The sequence below is a fragment of the Crinia signifera genome, chromosome 2, assembly GCF_055691185.1.
Source record: "Crinia signifera chromosome 2, ASM5569118v1, whole genome shotgun sequence".
Lineage (NCBI taxonomy): Eukaryota > Metazoa > Chordata > Amphibia > Anura > Myobatrachidae > Crinia > Crinia signifera.
Window position 1 is genome coordinate 286675063 of NC_139218.1, and position 25839 is coordinate 286700901.

The window sequence follows — 25839 nt, forward strand, 5'->3', positions numbered from 1 at the left end:
ACATCACCCACCCAGCATCATGCCAGGTAGGGAGGGCAGTGTAAAAGGGTCACAAGCCGGGTTGCATCCGGTAAAAACTCCCGGGTGTGACCCGATTAAGTAGATGCAGGGGATCATTTACCAACCCTCTCTCTATTATAAGCAGCCATGCATACACTACATTTTCACCATACTACTTCCAAAAAAACTCGCTGCCAGAGGAGGTGGTGATGGCACACACATTGAATACATTTAAGGAAAGGATGGACAAGTACTTGATGGATAATAACATTCAGGGCTATAAAAGAGCAGCGGGCAAAATAAAGCCAACACAACTCACTAGCTAAGCCAAATATGGAATCAAAACATATAATCCTGGGAGAGGAAACTGCATCTAGAATTTACTCCATTGAGTTAGTTAAAACAGATTGAACCTGATGGACGAACGTCTTTATTCAAACTTACCTACTATGTTACTATACTATGTATTTGTTCAATAATTAATAGTCCTTATTCAGATCTTATTGCAGTACAAATTTGTTCTCAAAATGGGCAAACCCATGTGCACTGCAGGTGGGGCAGATGTAACATATGCAGAGAGAGTTAAATTTGGGTGGGGTGTGTTGAAACTGAAATCGAAATTGCAGTGTAAAAATGTTATTTACCCAGCACAGAAACAAAATAACTCTCACAAATCTAACTCTCTCTACACATGTTACATCTGCCTCACCTGCAGTGCACATGATTTTGCCCATTTTGAGAACAAATTTGTACTGCGATTAGATCTGAATAGGGGACAAAGTGTATTTTTTATTTATTTATTTACAGTTTCTTATATAGCGCAGCAGATTCCGTTGCGCTTTACAATAGTAGACAGTGATAGTGATAACACAAACTGGGTAACAACATGCAAACTTGGAGGTTAGAGGGCCCTGCTGAAAGCTTATAATCTATAGGGGCTATAGGAGGGAAACACAAAGACAGGCATCAGTAATAGCATAGCTTGTAGGTCCAGAGGGGAAGCTACATAATACATAAGTGCCTCTGAGCCTGGGTTATGCATGTAGAACTTAAATATGATAGGCTTGCCTGAAGAGGTGAGTTTTCAGGGAAAAGTTTCGAGGCTAGTGGAGAGTCTTATTGTGCGTGGAAGGGCATTCCATAGGATGGGAGCAGCCGACGAAAGTCCTGTAATAGTGAGTGGGAACTAGTGATCCGTGCAGAAGAGAGACGCAGATCTTGTGCAGAGCGGAGTAGTCAAGATGGGAGATATTTTGTGATAAGTAAAGAGATATATGCTGGTGCAGTATGGTTAATAGCTTTATATGCAAGTAGAAGTGTTTTATATTGAATAAGGTAAAATACAGGCAACCAATGAAGGGACTGGCAGAAAGGATCAACAGAAGATGAGCGTCTTGCAAGGAAGATCAGCCTATCAGCAGCATTTAAAATGGATTGCAGTGGTGAGATTCTGTTCTTGGGAAGACCAGTTAGGAGACTATTGCAATAATCAATGCGGGATATAATGAGTGCATGGAAAAGAGATTTGGTAGTGTCTTGTGTGAGATAGGGTCGTATTATGGATATGTTTTTTAGAAGCATGTTACATGATTTGGAGTTAGATTGAATGTGGGGAAGAAAGGACAGTTCAGAGTCGAGGATGACCCCTAGCGCAAAAAGCTTGTGGGGTATGGTAGATTGTCGAGTTGTCTACAGTGATGGAGATATCAGGATGGTAACTGTTCTTAGTTCATGGGAATATAAGTAATTCCGTTTTGGAAATATTGAGTTTGAGTTTGCGAGAACACATCCAAGATGAGATGGCAGAGAGACATTCAGAGACTCGGCTCAAAACCACTGGTGACAACTCTGGGGTTGATAGATAGATTTGAGTATCCGCATATAAGTGATACTGCAATCCTAAAAGAGCTGATTAGTTTGCTAAGAGAGGAGGTATAGATTGAGAAAAGCAGAGGACCTAAGACTGAACCTTGCAGAACTCCGACTGACAGACAGAGGCATAGCGAGGGCGGAGCACATGCTCCGGGCGCTTGAAGATTGCATGGCGCTGGAGCTGTGCTGGCACCGCCAGCCCGCCCGCCGGCTCGACCACCAAGTCCCCCACTCCATCCGGGAGAGAGAGAGGTGCTCCTATGTAAAATTCACAGCTCCCGCTGGACCGCTAGCCAATGGGCGCTTGAGGTTCAGCAGCCAATCAACTGGTGGCTGCTGGACCTCGAGCGCCTATTGGCTAGCGGTCCTGCAGGAGATATGAATTTTACATAGCAGCAGCTCATCTCTCCCAGACACAGCGGGGAGCCGTGAGCGGGCGGGCGGTGCACACGGACGCACACTGGCAGGGGGGAGGGGTGCACACATGCTGCTTTGACTGCCAGCACAGGCAGGGGGTTTTGCACACGGATGCACACTGGCGGCAGGGGGAGGGGGGAGGTGAGCGGCTAACCGGCAGCTGGCTGTCTAAGTATGGTGTACTCCCACCCTGCTGCACCCACCCTCTCACCCTGCTGCTCCCACCCTGCTGCACCTGCCCACCCTGCTGCACCCATCCTCCCACCCTGCTGCACACTACTGCACCCACCCTCCCGCACCCACCCACTCACACACCCTGCTGCACCCACAAACCCACCCTAATGCACCCACCCTGCTGCATCCTACTGCAATGCTGCACCCTACTGCACCCACCAACCCTGCTGCACCCTACTGCCCCCTTGGCATCGACCATGAAGCCCCTTGGCATTGAGCATGTAGGTAGTGGCACTTATGTGTCAAATGTGTAATGGGCATTGCGGAGTGTTATATAGTATGTCATGGGCATTGCGGAGTGTTATATAGTATGTCATGGGCATTGCGGAGTGTTATATTGTATGTCATGGGCATTGCGGAGTGTTATATAGTATTCAATGGGCATCATGTGTGGGCTTATGTGTAATTGGAATTACAAAGTTCACTAAAATGTGCAATGGGCATTACGGTGTGTGGTATAATGTTGATCCGTGCCCACTTGTCACTGTGCAGGAGCCTCACCTACTACAAATTGGGGGGTGCGAAACATGCCCTAGCTCTGGGCGCAGTGGCACCTAGCTACACCACTGCTGACAGAGGTAGTGAAGAGGAAGTAGAGTCAGAGAAGCAAACACTGAAAAAGCAATCAGAGAGGTAAGATGTGAACCAGGAAAGGGCTGTATCATTAAAGGTGCCCATACACGCTCTGATCCCGGCGTGCGTTCTGGGCTTAAATAGCATCCATCACACCGCATTGCATGCCTTGTGCATGCAATGCGATGTGATGAAAAGCACTTTCTTTTTGTACTGTGCGATGAGGTGCCACGGGAGCGTGAACCTCAAAGCACACATTGCACCGCCGGGATTGGAGCGTGTATGGGCTCCTTAAGACCTAGAGAGTGTAGTGTTTGTAAGAGAAGAGTGTGTCAAACGCAGCAGAAAGATCTAGAAGAATAAGTAGTGAGTAATGGCCTTTAGACTTAGCAGTTACCAGATATTTGCATATATTCTTTATTGTTTCTCTACAAACATAGTTTATCCAACTTGTTTTTATAACACAGCATTGATATTTTGTCCTGACTGCAGGCTTTAGTGCATAAGGACATTTATATGTCAGTTTGAACTAAGAAAATAAAATGGGCTGATCTCATTTCCCAAAGGTAACAGACTATGAAGTAAGAGTTCCTTTATTTTATGTAAGAATGACTAATCTTGTCTGATCTACAAGGTGTTACGGCTTGGTGACATTTAAGATTAGAAGCTAAAAGAGAAATGTCCTTGAGCAACTTTAAATAAACCAAGCGTAATGTTTTGTTAAATTTCCTTTTTTTTTTTATCTTAACTTTTACACTGAATTTTTTTTTTTTTTATATAAAATTTGGACACCAAAAAGTAAATGCATGTTACTCATCAGGCACCAGGACAATTACTGGGGATATTAGGGAATAACCCCAGTAATTATCAGGGAACCTAAATGGTTAATTTGGAGTTAGGAGCAAAGCAAGTAACTGTATATATATATGTAGCACTGATGTTTCGGGGCTATGAAACCCAAGGGGTGTACACCTTGACAAAGCGGTTTGTAGCCCTGAAACATTGGTCATCACTAATTACCTATTTTGAGAAATCCGTGGAGTGCCGCTGCCTGTATTCACACCATCTGGGATGGGGCTGGATTCAGCATGCTGTGAGCAAGTCTGAATCGGACCATTAATGCGGATATATTTGCACATATACAACATTGTACGCTGAACAGCAGACCCATTTACAGCCCAGGTTACAGCCAAGGTACACTGCCTGGTTCACACATTTATTGCTTATGTAAACAGAGATTCATCTGTCCAGTTGCAAGTGGAGATGAGACTGAAGGGTAGATGTATGAAACAGTGATGAGGAAGGAGAAGGGAGCCAGAGGAGAAGTAGCCCATGGCAACCAATCAGCACTGAAGTAACATCTAGAATTTGCATACTATAAAATTATACAGGGCAGCTGATTGGTTGCCATGGGCCACTTCTCTGGCTCAATTCTCCTCCTCCCTTATCACTGTTTCATACATATACCCCTGTATTTCATATAAATCTATGATCTGGAAATATGCAGATTGATACTACTCTTTATAATCAGACTTGTATTCAACTAGAATAGAATATAACATCTAGAATTTGCATACTATAAAATTATACAGGGCAGCTGATTGGTTGCCATGGGCCACTTCTCTGGCTCACTTCTCCTCCTCCCTTATCACTGTTTCATACATATACCCCTGTATTTCATATAAATCTATGATCTGGAAATATCCAGATTGATACTACCCTTTATAATCAGACTTGTATTCAACTTTGCATTGGCCACGGAATGCTTTGGTTATTTGTTGAGTGGGATGTTACTGTATCTACCTATGTCTAGGTAGTTTTCATTTTTAAAATATGAATAGTTATTTATTTTGCTTTTATAACATACGACACGATCTTATATTAAAAGAGATCCCAGTGTTAACATAGCTCTAACTAAACACCTTTGGTTTCTCAGACAATTTAGTTCTCTGTGTTTAGAGTTTTTGAGGAATTGGAAACCGATTATAAAGTGCTTTGTGGTGATGATGTTTTCTTTTAGTAGAAGTCAGTAATACAAAGCTTAGAGCATTAGAAATCACTTATCTTAAGCTTCAGTTAAATTTACAATGTGTAAATGTTAGATAACACACAATTAAGACACTTGCACTAGTTCATTTTTCAGTTCCCACAGTTAACATGTTATATGTTCTATACTTATTTGGAACAGGCTGGTGTAATTGACCAGCTCACATAGGCCCTTATTCTGGTTGGTGCGGTAATATCCGCGTGCGTTTGTGCCGCCGATGTTTTGTGTCTGCGCATGTGCAGAGGCGTCTCTGCGCATGTGCGAGCGGGGCGTACGGCCAAATCCCGCATGAAATGTGAACACTCCGAACAGGGGGTGGAGAGGGGCGTGAAGGGCTATTTGGGCTCATTACCATATGCATACGCCCCGCGTTTCATGGGCGTTCCCATGCAAACGCTGGGCGTACGTATGGTAATGCAGTCGTGACGCTCGTGTAGGGGGCGGACATATGACATCGCCGGATGTCAGCTGCCCGCCCAGATCCCTGCTTTTGCACGGAAAAATGTCCATGTGGTCTGAGGTTGCGGGAGCTGGTGGACCACTCGGTCCTGCATTCGATGGTCTGCGACCATCGAATGATGGGGGAGGTTCCCTGAGATGGATGAGGCGTATTCCATGAAAAATACACATGCGGTCCGTTCGGCCAGCTTCTTACCGCATACGGACGGAGTTGGCGATCCGTATGGAAGGCGGGGTTTCGCACGCACGGTCCTGGCCGCATATTCGGATCCGGCCGCACCGATCAGAATAAGGCCCAGAGTAATGTATTAATTTTATAGCTCAGGCCTACTAGATCGGAGACTTTCTATTTTATATTATATTTCATATGTTTTCTATTTCCATAACCTGTTTTAATTTTTAAATAACAGCGGACCTTTGGCATGACACTGGACTAACACCGATGATGCTGGGTGCTGTGGTGACAGTGAGACTATAACTGAACTGGAGTGGGTTCGGGCTTGGACTGAACCAGACTTGATCAGGGCTGGATCAGGGCTTGGGCTTAACTGGATTGGATCTGGGCTTGAGTTAAACCAAAGTGGATCCAAGATTGGGCTGAACTGGACTGTATACGGGCTTGGGCTAAACTGGTGTGTATGTTTTCTTGGACTGAACTGGAGAAAATTTGGGTCTGGACTGACTCATATTGACAATGCAGCTTGAACGGTAACTGCCCTGGTATGTACTTGATACTAAGTACACTGTTTGTACTTTACTATTATGGCTGAGTCTATAAGGAACTGGAGTTATTGCAGGTTACCGGTAGAAGAAGTCTCTACTGTTGGGTACTGATAAAATAGCTGGAAATAAGGATTAGTTCTTGCTGCACCAAATGTTAACTTTAAGGTGATTAAAGCATGCCAGGGCTCAGGATCAGTGAGCTTGTCAAGGTCTGTGATTAGCACTGAAATCAAGATCCTGCAGGTTGGACACACAGCTTAATGCTCTGGTAGATAATTGCATCATGCATCACAGGTCACATGGCCACAATGGACGCCTGTGATGTGATCTTCAGGCATCACAGTGCTGGCCGCTTCTGGTCTAAGCGTCCGGCGTCCTGTGTTGTTATGACAGCCATGACGCACTTCCGGGTACTGTCATGCCGGTAGCTGACCCATGCGGTCCAGTGTCTAGTGTTGTCTTGACGACCGGGACGCACTTCCGGGTCAGGCAGTGTTGCCGGCTACAGACTCCCGGCGTGGCAGGTGAGTAAGATCAGGCTAATTAGCCTGTGGGGGTATTTATATGAGCATATGTGGCTTCAGTCTCTTGCCCATGATTAAGGTGCTGTTGTTAGCACCGAAACAGCCTGTCCTTTCATTATGACATTATAAGTAGATGTCTCCTCTGCCCTTTTATTGGCTTTTTGTCCGATTTTTCTTGCACTTTATATGCCTTTAATAAATGAACTATTTTTCACTTTGATGTTGCTGGCTCTCTAATGCAATCATTGTATTACACCATTTTATGAGCTTCAGCACTCCTCTCAATTATTGAGTAAGTGTGTGCAGCCTTGTCTCATGGTTACACTATATATATATATATATATATATATATATATATATATATATATATATACAGTATACTGTATGTGTATATACAGAAACTGGATGGTAACAGTGATAAATAACACAATTATATTAGAAATAAATATAATATTTAGTGAAAAATAAGTGTATAAAAAAATAATAGAAGAAATAAAAATATACTAAATATGTTGTTTCTTAAAACATTGTATATACTAGTAAAAAAAAGGTAGAATATTAAGTGAATATTATGAAATTATAAATTAAACTAAATCTGTAAGAATATACTCGGTACTTGTGTCGTTTCACGGCGCCACTAGATAGGATACTAGATAGGATACGATTTAGTATGCGATTTGACATAAGATATCGCATAAGATATAGTATAAGATTTACTATCCATTTCATTACCCCACTATCCACTAGGGCGTGGAGTTGATTTTATATAGCGTGGCGAGCGCGGCGAGCCGCCGAGCCCGAAGCGTGGCGAGCGGACACGGATGTTGTTTCAAAGCAAGTCACCAATATCGCATGCCATTTGCATGCAATTCCATAAAATACATTCCGTGTACCCTCGCGGGGCTCACTGCGCTCGCCATGATTCGGGCTCGGTGGCTCGCTGCGCTCGCCACGCTATATAAAATCAACTCCACGCCCTAGTGGATAGTGGGGTAATGAAATGGATAGTAAATCTTATACTATATCTTATGCGATATCTTATGTCAAATCGCATACTAAATCGTATCCTATCTAGTATCCTATCTATCCTATCTAGTGGCGCCGTGAAACTACACAAGTACCAAATACTCTAATGAGTGTTAAATACCTTCTATTTATTTTATAGATTTGTTTCATATATTTAGATTTATACATGCAGCTTAGTTTTGTTTCGAAAACTGTATACCTCCATTGTGGTTAAATTACCAAAACCATTATTAATTAACATATTTATCTATTTTCCTTTTCCTATATATGTTGCAGGGTTCGGCACTCAGTGACTGGGGTACCTTCTGAAGTATTAAAATAGTAGCTGGCTCTACTTTTAAAAATGCAGACAGGAGGTGGCACTCTCCAAATAAAAAATAAAAACGTGTATTTAATGCATAAAAACACTGATAGTGTCAGAAATGCGCCAACAGTTTTGAGGCCAATGCCCCTTCTTCAGGACAGCTGACTATTTAACAAAACTTAACCCCTTATTCAGATCTGATAGCAGTACAAATTTGTTCTCAAAATGGGCAAAACCATGTGGACTGCTGAAGGTGGGGCAGATGTAACATGTGTATCTCTCTCTCTCTCTCTCTCTCTCTCTCTCTCTCTCTCTCTCTCTATATATATATATATATCTATATATATCTATATATATATATATATATCTATATATATATCTATATATATATCTATATAGATATATATCTATATATCTATATATATATATATATTCCAGATGTAAATAATCGGCACTCCAGATTGATTGATTGGATCCCGCGGTGCCTTCCAATGAGAAATATTATAAAATTATATTATAAAATCACCCAACGTTACCCCCAAACCGGCGATGAGATTGATAGGCGGCACTCCACGGACTTGAAATTAATTGTTTTTTCTTTATGCACTAATATAAACTGATTAATTTCAAGTCCGTGGAGTGCCGCCTATCAATCTCATGGGGGTAACGTTGGGTGGTTTTGCCTATATATATACATTACATGTTGTAATAATTAATGCAACTATATTTTTTATCACTCCGATCTCATACACTTCCAATACTTATTTACTGTACGTTATATACTTCTATTTATCAACCAAGAACAATTATTTACCATCTACAGTAAAAGACTCTCAACCTTCTATCCATAACTTCTCCTACTTAACCCATTTAAATTCATTATTCTCACTTAATGTACTGTATTTCATCTCTAACATTATAATTCAGCAAATCATCACCTTTCAGTTTGCACTGTATGCTTTGGTACTCTTACATACAATCAAACTTTCTTCTTCTGCTATGACTTTCATACCATATTTAAAAAAAGATATGGTACTTATGTAATATCTGGGCTCCCGTTTTTCTTATGAGACCGCGTCCCCTCGCGGGGCTCGCTGCGCTCACCACGCTTCGGGCACGGTGGCTCGCTGCGCTCGCCACACTATATAAAATCAACTCCATGCGTAGTTGGATAGTAGGGGTATGAAAAAATGGGGTGCATTTAACATGGGAGCCCAGATAATACATAAGTACCAAAGATATATATCTATATATCTATATCTATATATATATAAAGATTTAGAAGACTAAACACTCACCATAGTAAACTCACTTACTTTAATACATATATAAAATAAATAATGGGGTTTTAATTCAATAATTGGTCAATGCACTTAATCTTGTAGCACATTGCTAAGGGACCCCATTGTAGTCCAACTCCTAAGAACCTGGCAACTGCTGTCACATTATAGCTAAAATCGCGGCTCAGCTCCGCCCCCCTTCGCCGCCCATCGCATACATAATTATGGCATATGTTCTAACATATGCGATAATTATGGCAAAGGACAGCTCTTGCGTTAAGAGCTGTCCTTTGTGGTGAGAGTTGCCGGGTCCCATCGGGTCCTGGCGGCTCCCCCCTCCCTCCCTTACCCGGCGCTGCTGCTGCTGCGCCGGGCTCTCCTCCCTGCACCCGGAAGAGGATTTTAGTGCAGGGAGGAGGAGGTCACAGGTCCGGGCAGCACAGCTCTGTGCTGCCCGGACACAGGTAAGGGGGGGTCGATGCGAGGCGGAGGGGGTCCGTGTGGGGCGTCGGTAGGTCGGTGCGGTGCGGGGCGGCGGTGGGTTAGCGTTAGAAACCATAGGCTGCTATGGGGCATAGCCAGATTTTTATGGCGATGCCCCCGCCGCGGTAACCCGGTGGGGGATGCTTAGAGCATCCCAAAATGCGGTAAAAACCTGATAACGGGGTTTTTACCGCATTTTTTGCTTAGAGAACCACCCCCAATCACCAACACAGCTGCAGAACTAATACTAAGAAAGCAGCTATCACAAGTTTAAGATAAATGAGCTTACCTGAGGTGCGCAAGAAAGTAATGGACACATGGTTAATTAACCCAACCTGGAAATCATGAGTGCAGTTTGCACCCCTTTCAAAGGAATGGAGAGTGTGGTGGTAACATGTATGTGTACATTTGGGTTAATGTTTATTTAAAGGGCAGCACGGACGGTGTTTTGTGAACATTGCTGCCTCACCACACTAAGCTCATGGGTTTGATTCCCACTGTAGCCACTGTAGGTATGGATCATTGGATAGACTCCAACTATACAAGCATTAGGTCGACACCAATAGGCCATAATGCATGAAGGTCGACATGACTGAAGGTTGACGTGATCATTAGGTCAACACAAACATTAGATCAACATGGGGAAGTATGACAGTTAAAAGGTCAACATGGGTTTTTTCACTTTTTTGACCCGAATGTTGACACAGTCGACAGTCGACATGGACACTAAAAAAGTGCGCCACGTCCCCACACATGGCTCTCTGAGCTCATCATGCTTCGGGAATGGTGCCTCGCTATGCTCAGCACACTATTTTATTCTTCCGCCAAGCCCTAGTGGATGGTAGGGCATGAATTACCACCTGTCGGAACATGTCGGCATTCAGTCATGTCGACCTTTGTGCATGTCAACCTAGTGCTAGTTGACCTAATGCTTGTATCCCGCCCTAACTGTGTGGAGTTTGTATATTCTCCCTGTACTTGCATGGTTTTATTTTTGGTACTCTGGTTTCCTCTCACAATCAAAAAATATATTGGTTGATTAATTGGCCCCCAACAAAATTAACCCTAGAATGTCTGTGTGCGTGTACATGTGGTAGGGAATATAGATTGTAAGCTCCACTGGGGCAGGGACTGATGGGAATGTTCAAATATTCTCTGTAAAGCGCTGCAATGCATACACAAGGCATGCAATGTGATGTGTGCTATATAAGTACAGAACGGATCCGATAAACGGACTGTGTATGGGGGGGGGCCTTTAGAAAGAAATGCATATGCTGCATGACTCCACTGACATTATTTCCCATGTGTATGATGTAGGCATGCAGCCTGCATTATAAAAGGATTATAGTAGAAACATTCAGTGGGTAGTATTCAATGCCGCGGCGAGCGGCCGGTGAGGGAGTTAAACAACGAGGATCGCAGAAAACCAGCGATCCTTGCTGTTTAACCCCTTGCCGGCCGCTCGCCCTATTCAACGTTCTGGGGGAATCCTCGCCGTCATAGGATGGCAAGGATTCCCCCAAACAACGAACCCACTGTATTTAGCTGCGAGTCTCGCTGCTTCTGCAGCCGCATACGCCGATTCCCCCTTGCTCAAAAAACGGAGCAAGGGGGAATTGGCGTATGAGGGGGGAAAGTTGAATACGGACAGGTGGTGACAGCAAGCTGAAAGCCATGCTCGCTGTCGCCGCTCGCTAACGGCATTGAATACTACCCAGTGTGTCACACAGTGTCGGACTTCGCCATAAAAGGACCAATGGAGAATAAAGTGGTAGGGGTCCATGCTTATGGGTGTGGCTATCATCCAGAGGGGGTGTGGCCAGCTACCACAGAGGCATGACTAACCATTAGAGAAAATATAGTCTGGGCCACCTTATAACTATGTAAAATAAATACTACTGACACATGCATGATAATGTAATGGATTAATAACAGCAATAGTATTCCATAGTTCTGTGCAGTATAATGTTATATATATATATATTCATACAGTATGTATATAAATAATTCTAGTGCGCAGTCTGGAACCCTGCTCCCTGAGGAGGGATTATGTCATCACAAGTGATGTCAGTGGTGTAAATCTGTACACATATAGCAGTCCCTGTGCCCTATTGGTACACATCGAGTGTGTGGAAATACAACCTGCCTTATTGAAATGCAAGTGGTGTAATACATTTTCCTTTCACTTTATTTACCATTCAATTTCAGGCTAACATCTGGAGGAACTGCTCTTATACCTCATCATTAAGAACAAAGTAGCCATGTTTCCAATAAATAAGACATTTATGGTGGAATAAGAGGAATGTGTGTTAGTAGCAGATGTTTATCCACTCATTAAAATCAGATTATTGCTTCCTTCACTTTACATTACTCAGGAGGGTGTCTGCTCGTAAGCAAGGGAAAGTACAGTGTAACACACCTACTAAAATAAAAAATGGCATTCAATAAAAACAAATGTAATCTTACACCGTACTGCATTGTCCTCCATACTGTCCTCTGCAAATCCAAAGGATGCATTAAAGAAAAGAATGAAAGATTAATAGTAACAGATCTGTGTTATACAGCATACTTAATAAAAACCAGTAATGATGTGCTGTTACCCAGAGAAACCAACCAATCAGATATTATCTTTTACACATCTAACTAAATGCTGCAATCTTATTGGTTCTTTTGTGTTACCGCACATGATTTCATTTTGAACCATGCTGTTTTATAATCTGCATTACGGATGATTTACCACCTTATGTGCTATGCACATATGGAATGCAATTAGATTTGATGTCTGATCAACATAATGAGGTTAGTCTAATGAAAGTAGATGTCTGGTTGTGCACATGGCAAGTAAATAAATAACCCCTCATGTGTGTGTTTTCCTCCCTCAGAACTACAGTAGCACAATTTGCACCTATTCACACACAGGTTATGATATGTTCTAGTTGAATGATTCCACCACATCTGTTCATTTTTACTTCTAATATCTACCCCAGAGTCAACAAATCCAATACGCATCTGTTCATATTATTTATCTGCAGGTGGATGCTGAAGATTTATATTAAACATTATCGAAAACTGTCCTTGTTTGCACAGATTTATTTACAGCAAATATTGTGTAATAAATATACAGCTGCAGAATTTAATGACATACCAGCATGGTGAACATTAGCATTTATTACTGCTAATAGCTACGGTACGTTATACAGGAAGAGGAAGAGACACATCTGTTTTCTAATGCTGAAAGGCAAACTTTAATATGTTTGAAAATGTTACATCATCACAGCAAAGTAATGTTGTTCAAAATTAATGTAACATTTGTAAAGATGCTGATTTAATTTGCTGTATGGATGCTGATAGAATTTGCTGTATGGATGCTAATAGAATTTACTGTATGGATGCTAATACAAGTTGCTGTATGGATGCTAATACAAGTTGATCTATAGAATATAAAAAGCATCATAGAAGGACAAAGCATCTATAAATGTTGAGCAAATTCAAGGCCAGCTCCTCCGAAAAGCTGTAGTAGCCGTGTTTCTTACCAGTGAGGTGCCAGCCAACTGCGCATGCATGGTCACACATGCGTATGGCTGCCTGTTTTGCAACTCCAGTTTCCAGCATCTATTGCCATCCTATAAATGATGATTCCTGCAAACTCAGTAACTACTTGGTGGCCCTTTATATGAATGGTCCATTACAAAACAACAAGTTTTTAACACCGTAAGTGATGATGAATAGCCCTTTAACTCACACACAAGTTCGAATATGGCCGCACAATTTTTTATAGCCCGCACATTTACTCCAGCAGTCACATGCATCTTTCTGACTCTACGAGCAACTGGCACCAATGGTTGTAACTGTGTATTAACTGGGTGTATTCACGAAAAAGAACCATCTTGTTGGCATGTCATGTAACCACACTTGTGTAAGCAGGGTGGGTGGCTATTTCAAGTGTGGGGCGTGCACCTAGCCTGGAGTGTGTATAAGTGCCAAAAATAGCCATGATGGCGGCCCTAGTGGATGGAGAGATGGGGCAGTACGATTACAGATCTGTGCGATGACCGTATACAAGTGTTATATTATATTCCCAATAGTGGTCAATGGGCCCACAAAAAGGGACGCACCAGGCTGGAAGTGGACATTGTTGACATCAAAGTCTCACCTAAAAAACACTTTGGTGTGTCTGCATTTTGGCAAGCACACCCAGAAAATTCCATGTTTCCACCCCTAAATGTGGCTCAGAAACAGGGCCTTAGTTATTGGTCCACATAAACTCATCAAATAAATTTCTCTTAAGTGCTTGGAGTCAGTCACATGTGTTACCACCAAACAATATTGGCAATAAGATATTTTTTTGTGTGAACCCCTGTGCTTTGGTTTTGGTTCTAATTCAGCATCTTGTTTTGGTTTTGTCAAAACGACGCTCAAGTGTTTTAGTTTACATTAGTTTTTTTGATTAAAAAATTTATAATTATTGAAAAAAATTGATAAAAAAAAAAAAACAAGTAAAATCATGTAATTTTTTCAATTCCAAACCCAAAATTTGGATTTCAAATCTGAATTCCAAACTGGAATGGCACTCTGGTGGTGATTGTGCGGTGATCAGTGGTGCGGCTCTGTGCGTGCATATAAGCAAGGGAACGTCCATTTTATGCACATTCCCATGAAACTGCTGGGCATTCCCCTGGGAAAGCAGGTGGACCCGATGCCTACTCGGGACATCAGCACTAGCCCCGTCTTCTGCGATTTGCAGAGAAAATAAAAGTCAGTTCAGACAGGAGAATGCAGGAGAAATCATTTGATGGTCGGAGGGCGTCAAATGATTTCTTCTGCTAGAAGCTGCATGCGAGGGAATGTGTTAGCGAATATATCTTGGGAGATCCAGACTGGGTTTTGCTTTGGTTCAGATCCACAGGGGGATTTAGATTGCTGGAGAACAGAACTGCGCAGGTGTTGTTTCTACACCATATAAGGATTGTTATGTATTAAATGATAGTTTGAATACCAACTATGTAAGTAATTATGGAGAAAAATCCTGTTATTTATCATAGTTGGTGGTGCTCCCCAGAGTTTAAAGTTTATATTTATACACAATAGGGCAGAGTGAAAAAATTGAAATTGACAGATTCAGAATTGGCTAGTGTGAAAAAATTGTGACTTGACCTGAATAAGAAACGTTCAAATGCGTTTTGCTCTAAGTCAATATCTTCTGTTCCGGTAGCCACCTAAAGTTTTGCTTTTTAGATGAAAATAACAAAATGTATGAAGAAGCTGCGACCTAGTTAACATTATGTCAGTACCTCTTAGAGTGGTTCATTAATATACGTTAGCATAATAAAAAAAAGAGTCCTATTGCAAAGTTACTGACTTCTGAGGGAGAGAAAAAATCCCTGATAACTCATGGTCACAATAGTGAATATTGTGTGTTTTCACCCGAAAGTGGTTTTTTTTTTTAAGAGAATGCTCTGTAATTGAAGTGACCAAGAAAAAAACTTGGGGGCAAATAATCAGGGTAAATACCTTTTGTTTGTCCTTAATAGAATAGTGTCTTCTAATGTTCAACTCTTTCTTTACTGAATGCTACTAATGGTGTGTACACAAGGTGAGATTCCCTTGCTATTCAACTTAAGATTCGAGTGCTATGCAATCTTTGCTATCGCTGTACTATTTACATACAATTCATAGAATCTGCATTAGATTGTATTTATAGTCATTGCTGCCCTGTCTATATGTGTGCGCATCGGGATCGCAAGGTAAAAAACCTGTGCGATCTGCATGCAATTTTGACTATATAGTATCTAATATCTAATGTCAAATCTCACTGTGTGTACACACAATAAGTTCAGTAAACAATGCATTATGCTTTGTTATTTAGGTGCAATCACCTGTGATCAGCTGGTTCCCTCTGCAGCTCCCCGGCAGAGTCTCCTGTTCATCAGCGACCATCTCTCTGATGAAAAGGAGACAATGAGCAATAAATTGCTTAGAAATATATTGCACCATGTGTACACAGCTTAATAGTGGACATGAATCACAAGTGGTTTGTATAAAACTACACTCAAAACACAACATAAAAAAACAAGAAGAAGACAATACTGTATGGGCAACATCTTTGAAATCTGTTATTTTTAAATTAATGTTCTTGATTTTATTTTTCTAAACATTAGATTTATCTGTTTATTACAGCATAATGCACTTTAATGTATTTAACTATTAATATATTGGCTGATCTTTTGCAGAATTATATGCTCTAATGCAGCCCACTCATATTCCCAGCATAGGGGATGCAAAACTATTTTTCAGAACAATTTATGTTTAAAATAAACTGCCACAATTAAAGACAATAAACAGAAGTTTATAAAATACTGTACCTAAATAACAGCGTAATGCATTGTTTACTGGAATTAATGTAGCATTCAGTAAAGAGCTGGACATTAGAAGACACAGAGGTGCACTATTCTATTAAGGACAAACAAAAGAGATTTACCCTGATTTTTTTGCCCCAAGTTTTTTTTTCTTGGTCACTTCAATTACAGAGCATTCTCTCTCACAAAAAAAAAAAAAACACTTTTGGGTGAAAACACTCAATATTCACAATGGTGACCATGAAAACAGGTCAGTTATCAGGGATTTTTTTATCCCGCCAAAGTCAGTCACTTTGCTATATAGGACAAGCTCGTACCCTTTTTTTACGATGCTAAAGTATATTAATGAACCACTCTAAGACATCCTGACACAATTTTAACTAGATTGGAGCTTCTTCATACATTTTGTTATTTTCATCTAAAAAGTGAAACTTTAGGTTATCTTGCGGAACAGAATATATTGACTCAATTTCAACTTTTTCACTCCGCCCTAATAAACAGGTATTTTTTTTACCATGAAAAACACCAAAAAAGAGATGAACTCTTTATCTCTGTTTTGCTATCTTGTAAAAAAATAAAAAAAATAACACCTATTCAATTAGTTGGGAAAGGTAATTAATGAATTATGCCTAATTCTTGATCACACGGCTGTGAATTTGCAGGCCAGTAATTATCGTTAGACTGCATGTGTTTATGGCTTGTAGTAAGCATGCACTATGGGCGTATTCAATGGTCTTTTGTGAGCTGTGACAGCTCACTGTTTCCACCCCTCTGGGTTTTTACAGCGAGGTGCAAACGGCATGTGCGGCCACCAAAACAGCAATGCTCACAGCTAAATGCAGCAGGCTCCCTTCATTAGCTGTGAACCTCTCTGTCTGGGGGAATCCTTGCCATTCCCTGACAGCAAGTATGCCTCCGGAACGTTGAATAGAATGAGCGGCCGACACGGGGGTGAAATGGTGAGGGTGGCTTGTATTCGTCAATCCTCCCCGAAAACAAGCCATCCTAGCCATAAAAACCAGCACCTGGCTCCAACAGGTCCCCCGGCCGAACCATGAGCACAGTGGCTGGTCAGTCTTGGATGGGGTCCCAGGGGGAGTAGGGACCCCTCCAATAAAGGGGTCACCCTCCCAGGCTTTACCCATCCAGGGCTGAAGCCCAGGGCTGTCACCAGCGTCCCAGGGCTTTGGACGCCGGCCTGATAGGGTTAAAACAGTAATTCATAACATTGCTTTATACAGGTGAACTACAAGTGCCAGCAGGCCTCCCCCGCATGCTGGGACTTGGCGAACCACAAGTCCCAGCATGTGGAGCATTAATGGGCCTGGTGGGACTTGTAGTTCACCTGTAAAAAGAATGTTAAAATAAAAGACACACACAGAAAAGTAGAACTTCATTTCACACACAAACACACACCTCACTTTTACACAAATATACTTACCAACCCAGGGTCCAGCGCTGTCCTCCCTTCTCCAGAGCCAGCTCACCCCACACTGACAGCGGGGTGAGACGGCTTTTTCCGGCGCAAATTACAGCGTCTGTAGTGCTGTCCCAGCACTATAGAGACTGCTAGCATGGTTGCTTTATGCGTCTCCATGGAGACGCATAAGCCAACCATGCTAGCAGCCTCTGTAGCGCTGGGACAACCCTGATTGGCTGAGCTATGTGTCTCCATGGAGATGCATAAGCCAACCATTCTAGCAGCCTCTGTAGGGCTGGGACAGAAGCTGTCATCTGCGCCGGAGAAAGCCGGCTCACCCCACTGTCAGTGCGGGGTGAGCTGGCTCTGGAGAAGGGAGGACAGCGCTGGACCCTGGGTTGGTAAGTATATTGGTGTAAAAGTGAGGTGTATGTGTAATAAAGTTTTACTTTTCTGTGTGTGTGTGTGTGTCTTTTATTTTAACATTCTTTTTACAGATGGTCCCAGCGGGCCCATTAATGCCCTGCATGCTGGAACTTGTGGTTCGCCAAGTCCCAGCATGTGGGGGAGGCCTGCTGGCACTTGTAGTTCACCAGTATAAAGCAATGTTATGAATTACTGTTTTAACCCTATCAGGCCGGCATCCAAAGCCCTGGATGGGTGAAGCCTAGGGGGGGACCCCTTTATTGGGGGTTCCCCACTCCCCCAGGGACCCCATCCAAGGTTGACCAGCCACGTGCTCATGGTTTGGCCGGGGGACCTTATGTAAAAAATGTCCCACCGGCTGTGGCTTTCAAAATATGGGGGACCCCCAGTTTTTGTCCCCCGTATTTTTGGAACCAGGACCTGTCCAAGAGTCCGGGGCTGGTTTCAGAAATACAGGGGACCCCTACGCTTTTTATCCCCCCGTATTTTTGGAACCAGGTTGGGCTCAAGGAGCTCGGGGCTGGTTATGCTCAGGAGGGGGGACCTCAAGCCATTTTTTTTAACATGAAAAAAATTTGCACATTTAATAATAAAAATTTAATAATTCATGATAAAAAATCGCCCATTATCGCACTTAATCGCATTTTGTTGCCTGGAAAAAGCAGCTCATTAAATATGCGAATTCATGGCAAAAAATTTGATTTTAAAAAGTGCGATAATGGGCGATTTTGAATAGTTACTAAAACTCTCATCCTATTAAATGTCCCCCCCCTGTCTCTGAAAATTAGCATCCACGTCGTCAGGTCTGAATACATTACAACTGAAAAAATATTTTTGAGATGTCATTTCGAGAGACATGACCAGTGCATTTTGCATGTATGAAAAAGGACCAGCAGCATCTGTGGTCTGAGTTCTAAATGTTTGTGTGCCTCTAAATCCACATGCTGTATGTGACACATGCTTTCTCCACTGTGTGGCATTCCTTCCTCCTTTATCAACAGTATAACTCAATCAGACATTTTCAGATAGTGATTTCTCACGGTAGCACTGTATGGTGACATCCTCATATACTACTCCTTATAAATATTTCCTCTAATACTTCTGTATTCTGAGAGCTGCTCATAGAACAGGGGAATGAAGTGCAGTGAAAATGGATCACCCATCTGGTATATGTCAATGTCTGTGCTGTTCTCCTTTCCATCCCTACTCCACACTATGAAACTCATTATCATGTTTTTAACAGGTATCTTATAATAAAATCTAATAAAAATGACATACCAGTTTATCCATGCTAATGTCAGCAGCCGTTGTAGGTCGCTCATGTAAACTGTAAACCTTGAAATGCGTATTATGTCTTCCTGAAAATGATCTTAAAGCCCTTGATGAATGAAGTGATTTAGGCTGACCACACCCGAGAAATACCTGCAAAACATATGACAAAATAAATAAAAGTTGCACTTGTCAGTCTTTCCCTTAGTAGGACGTTACAAATCTCTCCTTGCATTGACCATATTGCCAACTATTTTGCAGTGATCATGCAATCTGCCACCTTGCACTCATTCAAGTGCTCTTGCACTGATAATTTGCAACCACTGTGTTGTATTGAGAGACACTATTGCCTCCTAGTTGGATTAGTGCTATACCCTGCCCCCACATGTGCAGTGTACCCAATATCGATTTTTGCATCTTTTCCCTTATATTGACTGGACCGGAATCAGACCCATTGAGCAATAAACTACTTGCCTTAACCCACCTGATTCTGCTTGTATTCTGTGAATACCAGATTAGCACCAAATGCAACTTCATTGTCCAGATGTTGTGGATTGAGACCAATGTCTCAAAGCTGAAACCGTTTGCAAGATTATGTATCAGGTGTTGCAGCAGTGTGTCCACATATACCCAGAAGTATGTAATTCCAGGTGCCAGTGGTAGCAGCCTGTGTAGGGTGCTTGATTACAGGTACTGTTGTAAGAGTCCAATGGTGGCAGCAAGTTTCCCATCCACTACACAGTCGGAGTCAGTAACGGGTGGTTGCTGATGGTGAGAAGGGAATCCCTAGGGGTGATGGAGTTAGCCTACTCAGGTTACTCAGGCACAAGTAACCAACATCTATTTTATCAGTGTATAAATTCTGTGATGGCCAGACAGAGTGAGGTCATCCAGTGTAAGTCACATTATTGCAGTTCTCCTGCATTTTCCAAGAAATTCAGAGATCTGTCCATATACTGTTAGATTATCTGTTTATAGCACTGGAATTATATATTTTCCCAGCATGCAAACATCCGCAACTATCAATTTAAATAAAAATGGATTTATGTGATTGCTAATCTAATGTAAAGCTACATGTGATCAGACTATCCATATAGGAGAAGAACATATGTCAAACTTATATAGACAAATCGATCCAGCAAGCGCAGTAGAGAGTTCTTGCCAAAGCAATGCACATTTGAAGTTGGGACACAATTTCTTTGTCTTTAAAAATAAAATTTTATTATCATCAGACTTAAGAAAATGCGATGATGAAGTAACCACAACGTACAAATTGCTCTGACTTAGGGGGTTATTCTGGTTCACTCCTTCTGGCAAATTCCTTCTTAGATAGACAATACCATGTGCACTGCAGGTGGGGTAGATGTCAGATCTATATTGCAGTATAAATATAAAGCAGTCAGTATTTTCCCTGCACAGAAACAAAATAACTCACCCAAATCTAATTCTCTCTGCACAAGTTACATCTGCCCCACCTGCAGTGCACATGGTTTTGCCTATCTAAGGAGGAATTTGCCAGAAAGCGTGAACTGGAATATCCCCCGTAGTGTGACTTGCTGTGACTAGTGTAGGCAGACAAATCCAAGGCTGATTGACAGCTTTATGATACTGCAAATTTTCTCTTGTGTTGTATGATTCTGCTCTAGTAAAGTTTAGTAGTAGAATACAGTAGCATACACATTTACAATCATACAATAAATAACAAACACATAAAGCCAAATGCTAAGTAAAAACAGTACATTTTAATATGAATGAAACATTACTACAGATAGCTTACCATCCATCACTGTCTATTGCACATGTTTTATATGTGCACACTGTATAGTGGGCAGCACGGATGGTGTAATGGTTAGCATTACTGCCTCACAGCGCTGAAGTCATGGGTTCGATCCCCACCATGACTCTAACTGTGCAGAGTTTGTATATTCTCCCCATGCTTGCGTGGGTTTACTCCGGTTTCCTCCCACAATCCAAAAATATACAAATAGGTTAATTGGCTTCCAACAAAAAAAAAAAAATTAACCCTAGAATGTCTGTGTGTGCTTGTACATGTGGTAGGGAATATAGATTGTAAGCACCACTGGGGCAGGGACTGATGTGAATGTTCAAAAATTCTCTGTAAAGTGCTGCGTAATATGTATGCGCTATATAAGAAACTGTTAATAAATAAATAAAATAAATAATAGCATCTTTGAAAAACAGCACATAACAAAGCATCTGCACAAAGGCCCTTATTCTTATTGAGTCGCCTGGCTCCGAGTGCGGATGGACAGCCGATGGTTGGTGTTTGTGCATGTGCAGAGGCATGTGCAGAGGTGTTTGTGCATGTGCATGCGCGAACGCCTCACACGTACGAACACGGAACTATCCGAGCAGGGGGTGGAGAGGGTCGTGAAGGGCTGTTTGGGCTCATTACCATATCGAATCATGGGTGTTCCCATGAAAATGCTGGGCGTACGTATGGTAATGTGGCTGTGACGCATGTGTGGGGGGCGGAGAGCTGACATAGCCAGATGCCAGCTGCCCGCCCATATCCCTGCTTTCATTCGGAGAAATGTCCAAGTGGTCTGGAGCACTCGGTGCTATCTGACCACTCGGTCAATCATTCGATGGTCGGCGACCATCGGAGGATGGGGGAGGTTCCCACAGATGGAGGAGGTGTTCACATGAAACATCCACTCGCGCTCTGTTCGGTCGGTGTTTTACCGCATTCGGATGATGTGAGCGAGCCGTACGATAGGCGGGGCTAAGAACACTCTGTTCCTGTCCGAAATACGCATCCATGCGATTCAACTAGAATAAGGGTGAAAGGGACACATATGACCAGGTAGAACCGACTATTTGCCATGATAGCGCATACAACTTAATATGCACAAATTAATGCTAGAGTGCACAGAGTGATTGCTTGCTATTTGTATAGCCTTAACATAGCTGCAATGAAAGTGTTTTCTGTAGTGCAGCATTGTCACTACACCGGGGAAACCCACATCAGGTGTCACCTACTGAGAGGTGACAACAAAATGCGGGCTCCTCCTAAGTGACAGGAGTCTGGTGCTTCACGGTAACATTTGTTAACATTAAATGCAACACGGCTCCTGTTACACTGTAGGAGCCGGCACTGCAGACACACTCTCAGAGGCAGCACAGAATCTCCATGCCCCTTTCAGTGAGTACATAACCCTTTTCACCGGTGGTGAAGCCAGCGGAGAACGAGCTACGGGCGACGAAAGTTCACAGGATAACAGAGCCACGCACCACAAACTCTGCCCTGTGTGCTTCCCACCACTGTGCGAGCCACGGCTGGGCGGCGCAGGAGTCAGGACACAAAGCAAATCTGTCTGCCGCTACTTTCAAGTCTCCCGCTGGACCGCAAGCCAATAGAAGCCCGCATTGGTGCCTGCTGGCCCGCGAGCGCCTATTGGCACGTTGTCCAGTGGGAGATTTGAAAATAGCAGCGTACAGACCTGTTTTGACTATACAGCTGGGTATTGCACCGCTCTCTCTGCCTTGCTGTCAGAAAGGGCCGCGGCAACATTTCACCCTCCCATTGGCAACGAGCAATTTCAGTCCCCCTTGGCAATGAGGTATTTTTCCCTTTGGCAACAAGCAATTTCAGTCCCCCTTGCCAACGAGCAATTTCAGTCCCCCCTTGGCAATGATCTATTTCCGTACCCCTTTGCAACAAGCAATTTCAGTCCCCCTTGGCAATGACCAATTTCAGTCCCCCTTGGCAACAAGCAATTTCAGTCCCCCCTTGGCAACAAGAAATTTCAGTCCACCTTGGCAACCAGCAATTTCAGTCCTCCTTGGCAATGAGCAATTTCAGCCCCTCCTGCCAATGAGTGATTTCAATCCCCTTTGACAAGCATGAAGCCCCCTTGGCATCGAGCATGAAACCCCTTGGCATCGAGCTTGAAGCCCCTTGTCATTCAGCATGAAGCCCTTGCAGTGAGCATGAAGGTAAGTGTCAGCCTGGACAGGGACCCTGGAGGAGTGGGGACCCCCCCCAATACAGGGGTCCCCCCTCCAGAGTTACCCCTGCCCAGTCTGAAGCCGGGCTGTCCCTGGTGTCCCATGTGGTGGTGGGAACTGGGCTGATAAATGGTTAATAATACATTAAAGTATTGTGTAATGTTGTGGAACTACAAATCCCAGCAAGCCTGCACCACATGCAGGGACTTGGAGAACCACAAGTTCCAGCATATGGGGCATTAAAGGGCTTGCTGCTACTTGTAGTTCCACAACATGACAAATAATGAAATAAAACAAAAACACACAGGAACAGTATAACTGTATTACACACTACATTCATTCACACATACATTACCTATGGATTCCCTCGAAGGCCTGTCCTCCTGTCCATTTAGAATCCAAAGGAGTACCTGGTGAGAAAAAATTATACTCACATGCGCTCTGGTCCCGGACGCTCTGCTCCTCCACTTTCAGTACCCCCGGTTGCACAGAAGCTGAGACTGTTTACAATCTCAGCTCCTCCCACATACCGGAGTTAGCCCTGCCCACCAGCCAATCAGGAGCGGCCATTGGCTGATGGGCGGCTAACCCCCTGGTTCTATTCACTGAATATTTTCTTCTATTACAAGCTTTGTTACTGCCTTTTAAAAATGCAACTTGCCCGCTACATGGGTAGTGAATATACAGTAACCTTATGACAGTAGATACAATGTTTTCATTCGTATTGATGAATCTCAGAAAAAAACAATAATAAATTGGTCCTCTAAGTGAGACGTGCTGCCTGTAGAGTGATAATTTGAGCCACAATACATTTTTGGAGAACAATCCGAGTCGATTAAGAGTTTAATATTACCTAGCAAACAGCTGTTGGCACGCTGCAGAATACCGATAAATTGGATCCCTCTGATCAAATAGACAGCTTAATTTGGAAGGCGAGAAATGACTATCATTGTAGAAGTTTATTGTCGTGTCAGAGTCTTTCTAATATGGAGCAAATTGAACAAGTAAAAGACCACAGAATGTAATGATATTTCTCCTAAGTGAAGGTACAAATATGATACTTAGAATGTGAAATATATGAGCCAGTAAGCTAATCAATAAAAAAACTTCGACCATCTTCTTCAAGTTAGAATAATAAGAAAACAAACACCAAGGGCTTTCTATGTAGCTTATATAATAAACCTCAAGAGCATTACATTCCAGTGAGAGGAAAGAGGCAACCATAAGTATTAATAATATATATTATTATTTCAGATTCCTTCCATATGTACTAAATTAGTAAAATTTTTGGATACATGATTCCATTATCTCCAAGTGCCTCTAAATAGTCTTTGTTTGATTTTCTTCAGGACTGTACAATTTGCCTACTATTAGCTGACTCAAAAAGCATACTGTAGGTTACATTTCCCAGAATCCCATGCATGCTGACTTCATTATGTAAAAAAGTAAATACATAAATACATCATTTAAAAAACAAAAAATTATATGTTGAATTTTTTCCCCCACACAAATACTTAATGATAAATATTGTCCTTTAAGCTTTTAAATATATAAAGCGAGGGGGCAGCTGTGTACAGTCTTGCTATCTGTGAATGCTGTGTCTGTTAATGTACCAGCAACACAGATGATGTTTATACAGGGGGTTCGGTATGATTTCCCGACATTCAAAATAGCAACGATCCAAATCCGAGGGAAGCATCTGCAAACAGTCAAAACACCAACACGTCAGTGTACAAGTACAATGTCCAACATTACTCATAAAGTTATGCCCCTGCAAATTATACATTCACTATCCAAAATTATACCTCCACTCAGGACTTTGTGGGTCCTAGAGCAAAAGGGACCCTAGAGAGACAGTTCTCTGTGCCGTGCTCCACCCAAGATCTTTATAAAACTGATACAACTACTGTAACTCATTTTTATTCTGTCTTCTGTATAAGTAAACCACCGTACATTCAGTTTCCAGCCCTATACCCTAGTGCACTTGTAGACAACCTTTCACTATCACTTTGACAGAATAATTGTAATTTCAGACCACTCCACGTACCGCTAATATACAATCACACTCCCCTTTACTACAGTATATGCCCCTTTTATGCCATCAGAGCTCTCCAAGTGCCCCTTACATGCAATTATTTATTTATTTATTTATTAACAGTTTCTTATATAGCGCACACAGATTCCGCAGCGCTTTACAGAGCATAGTTATAATCAAAAACACATAACAAATTACATTACAAGACAGTTTAGGACAAGTACATGGTTAATATGGATAGTTGCATCAGGGGACAGGACACTGAAGCAATCATCAGGGTGGCAGTGGTTTATATATTCTAAGAAAGGCACATGAGGAGAGAGGGCCCTGCTCGTGAGAGCTTACATTCTAAAAGGGGAGGGTTAGACAGACAGGGGTGACACAGAAGGGGAAGAAGTGGGCATAAACAGTAGGTTAGG

General features: G+C 42.4%; 1 protein-coding gene across 1 annotated transcript in view; it reads right to left on the bottom strand.

The window, feature by feature from the left end:
- The window catches only part of GPC6 (glypican 6), a 557279-nt gene that overhangs the window by 37424 nt on the left and 494016 nt on the right, over positions 1-25839 (bottom strand). Inside the window, exons 6-7 of the mRNA XM_083168797.1 lie at positions 19423-19566; positions 12409-12438 (exon numbers count right to left, since the gene is read on the bottom strand). Coding sequence (XP_083024923.1) covers positions 12409-12438; positions 19423-19566 — 174 coding nt within the window. The remainder of the gene's footprint in view (positions 1-12408; positions 12439-19422; positions 19567-25839) is intronic.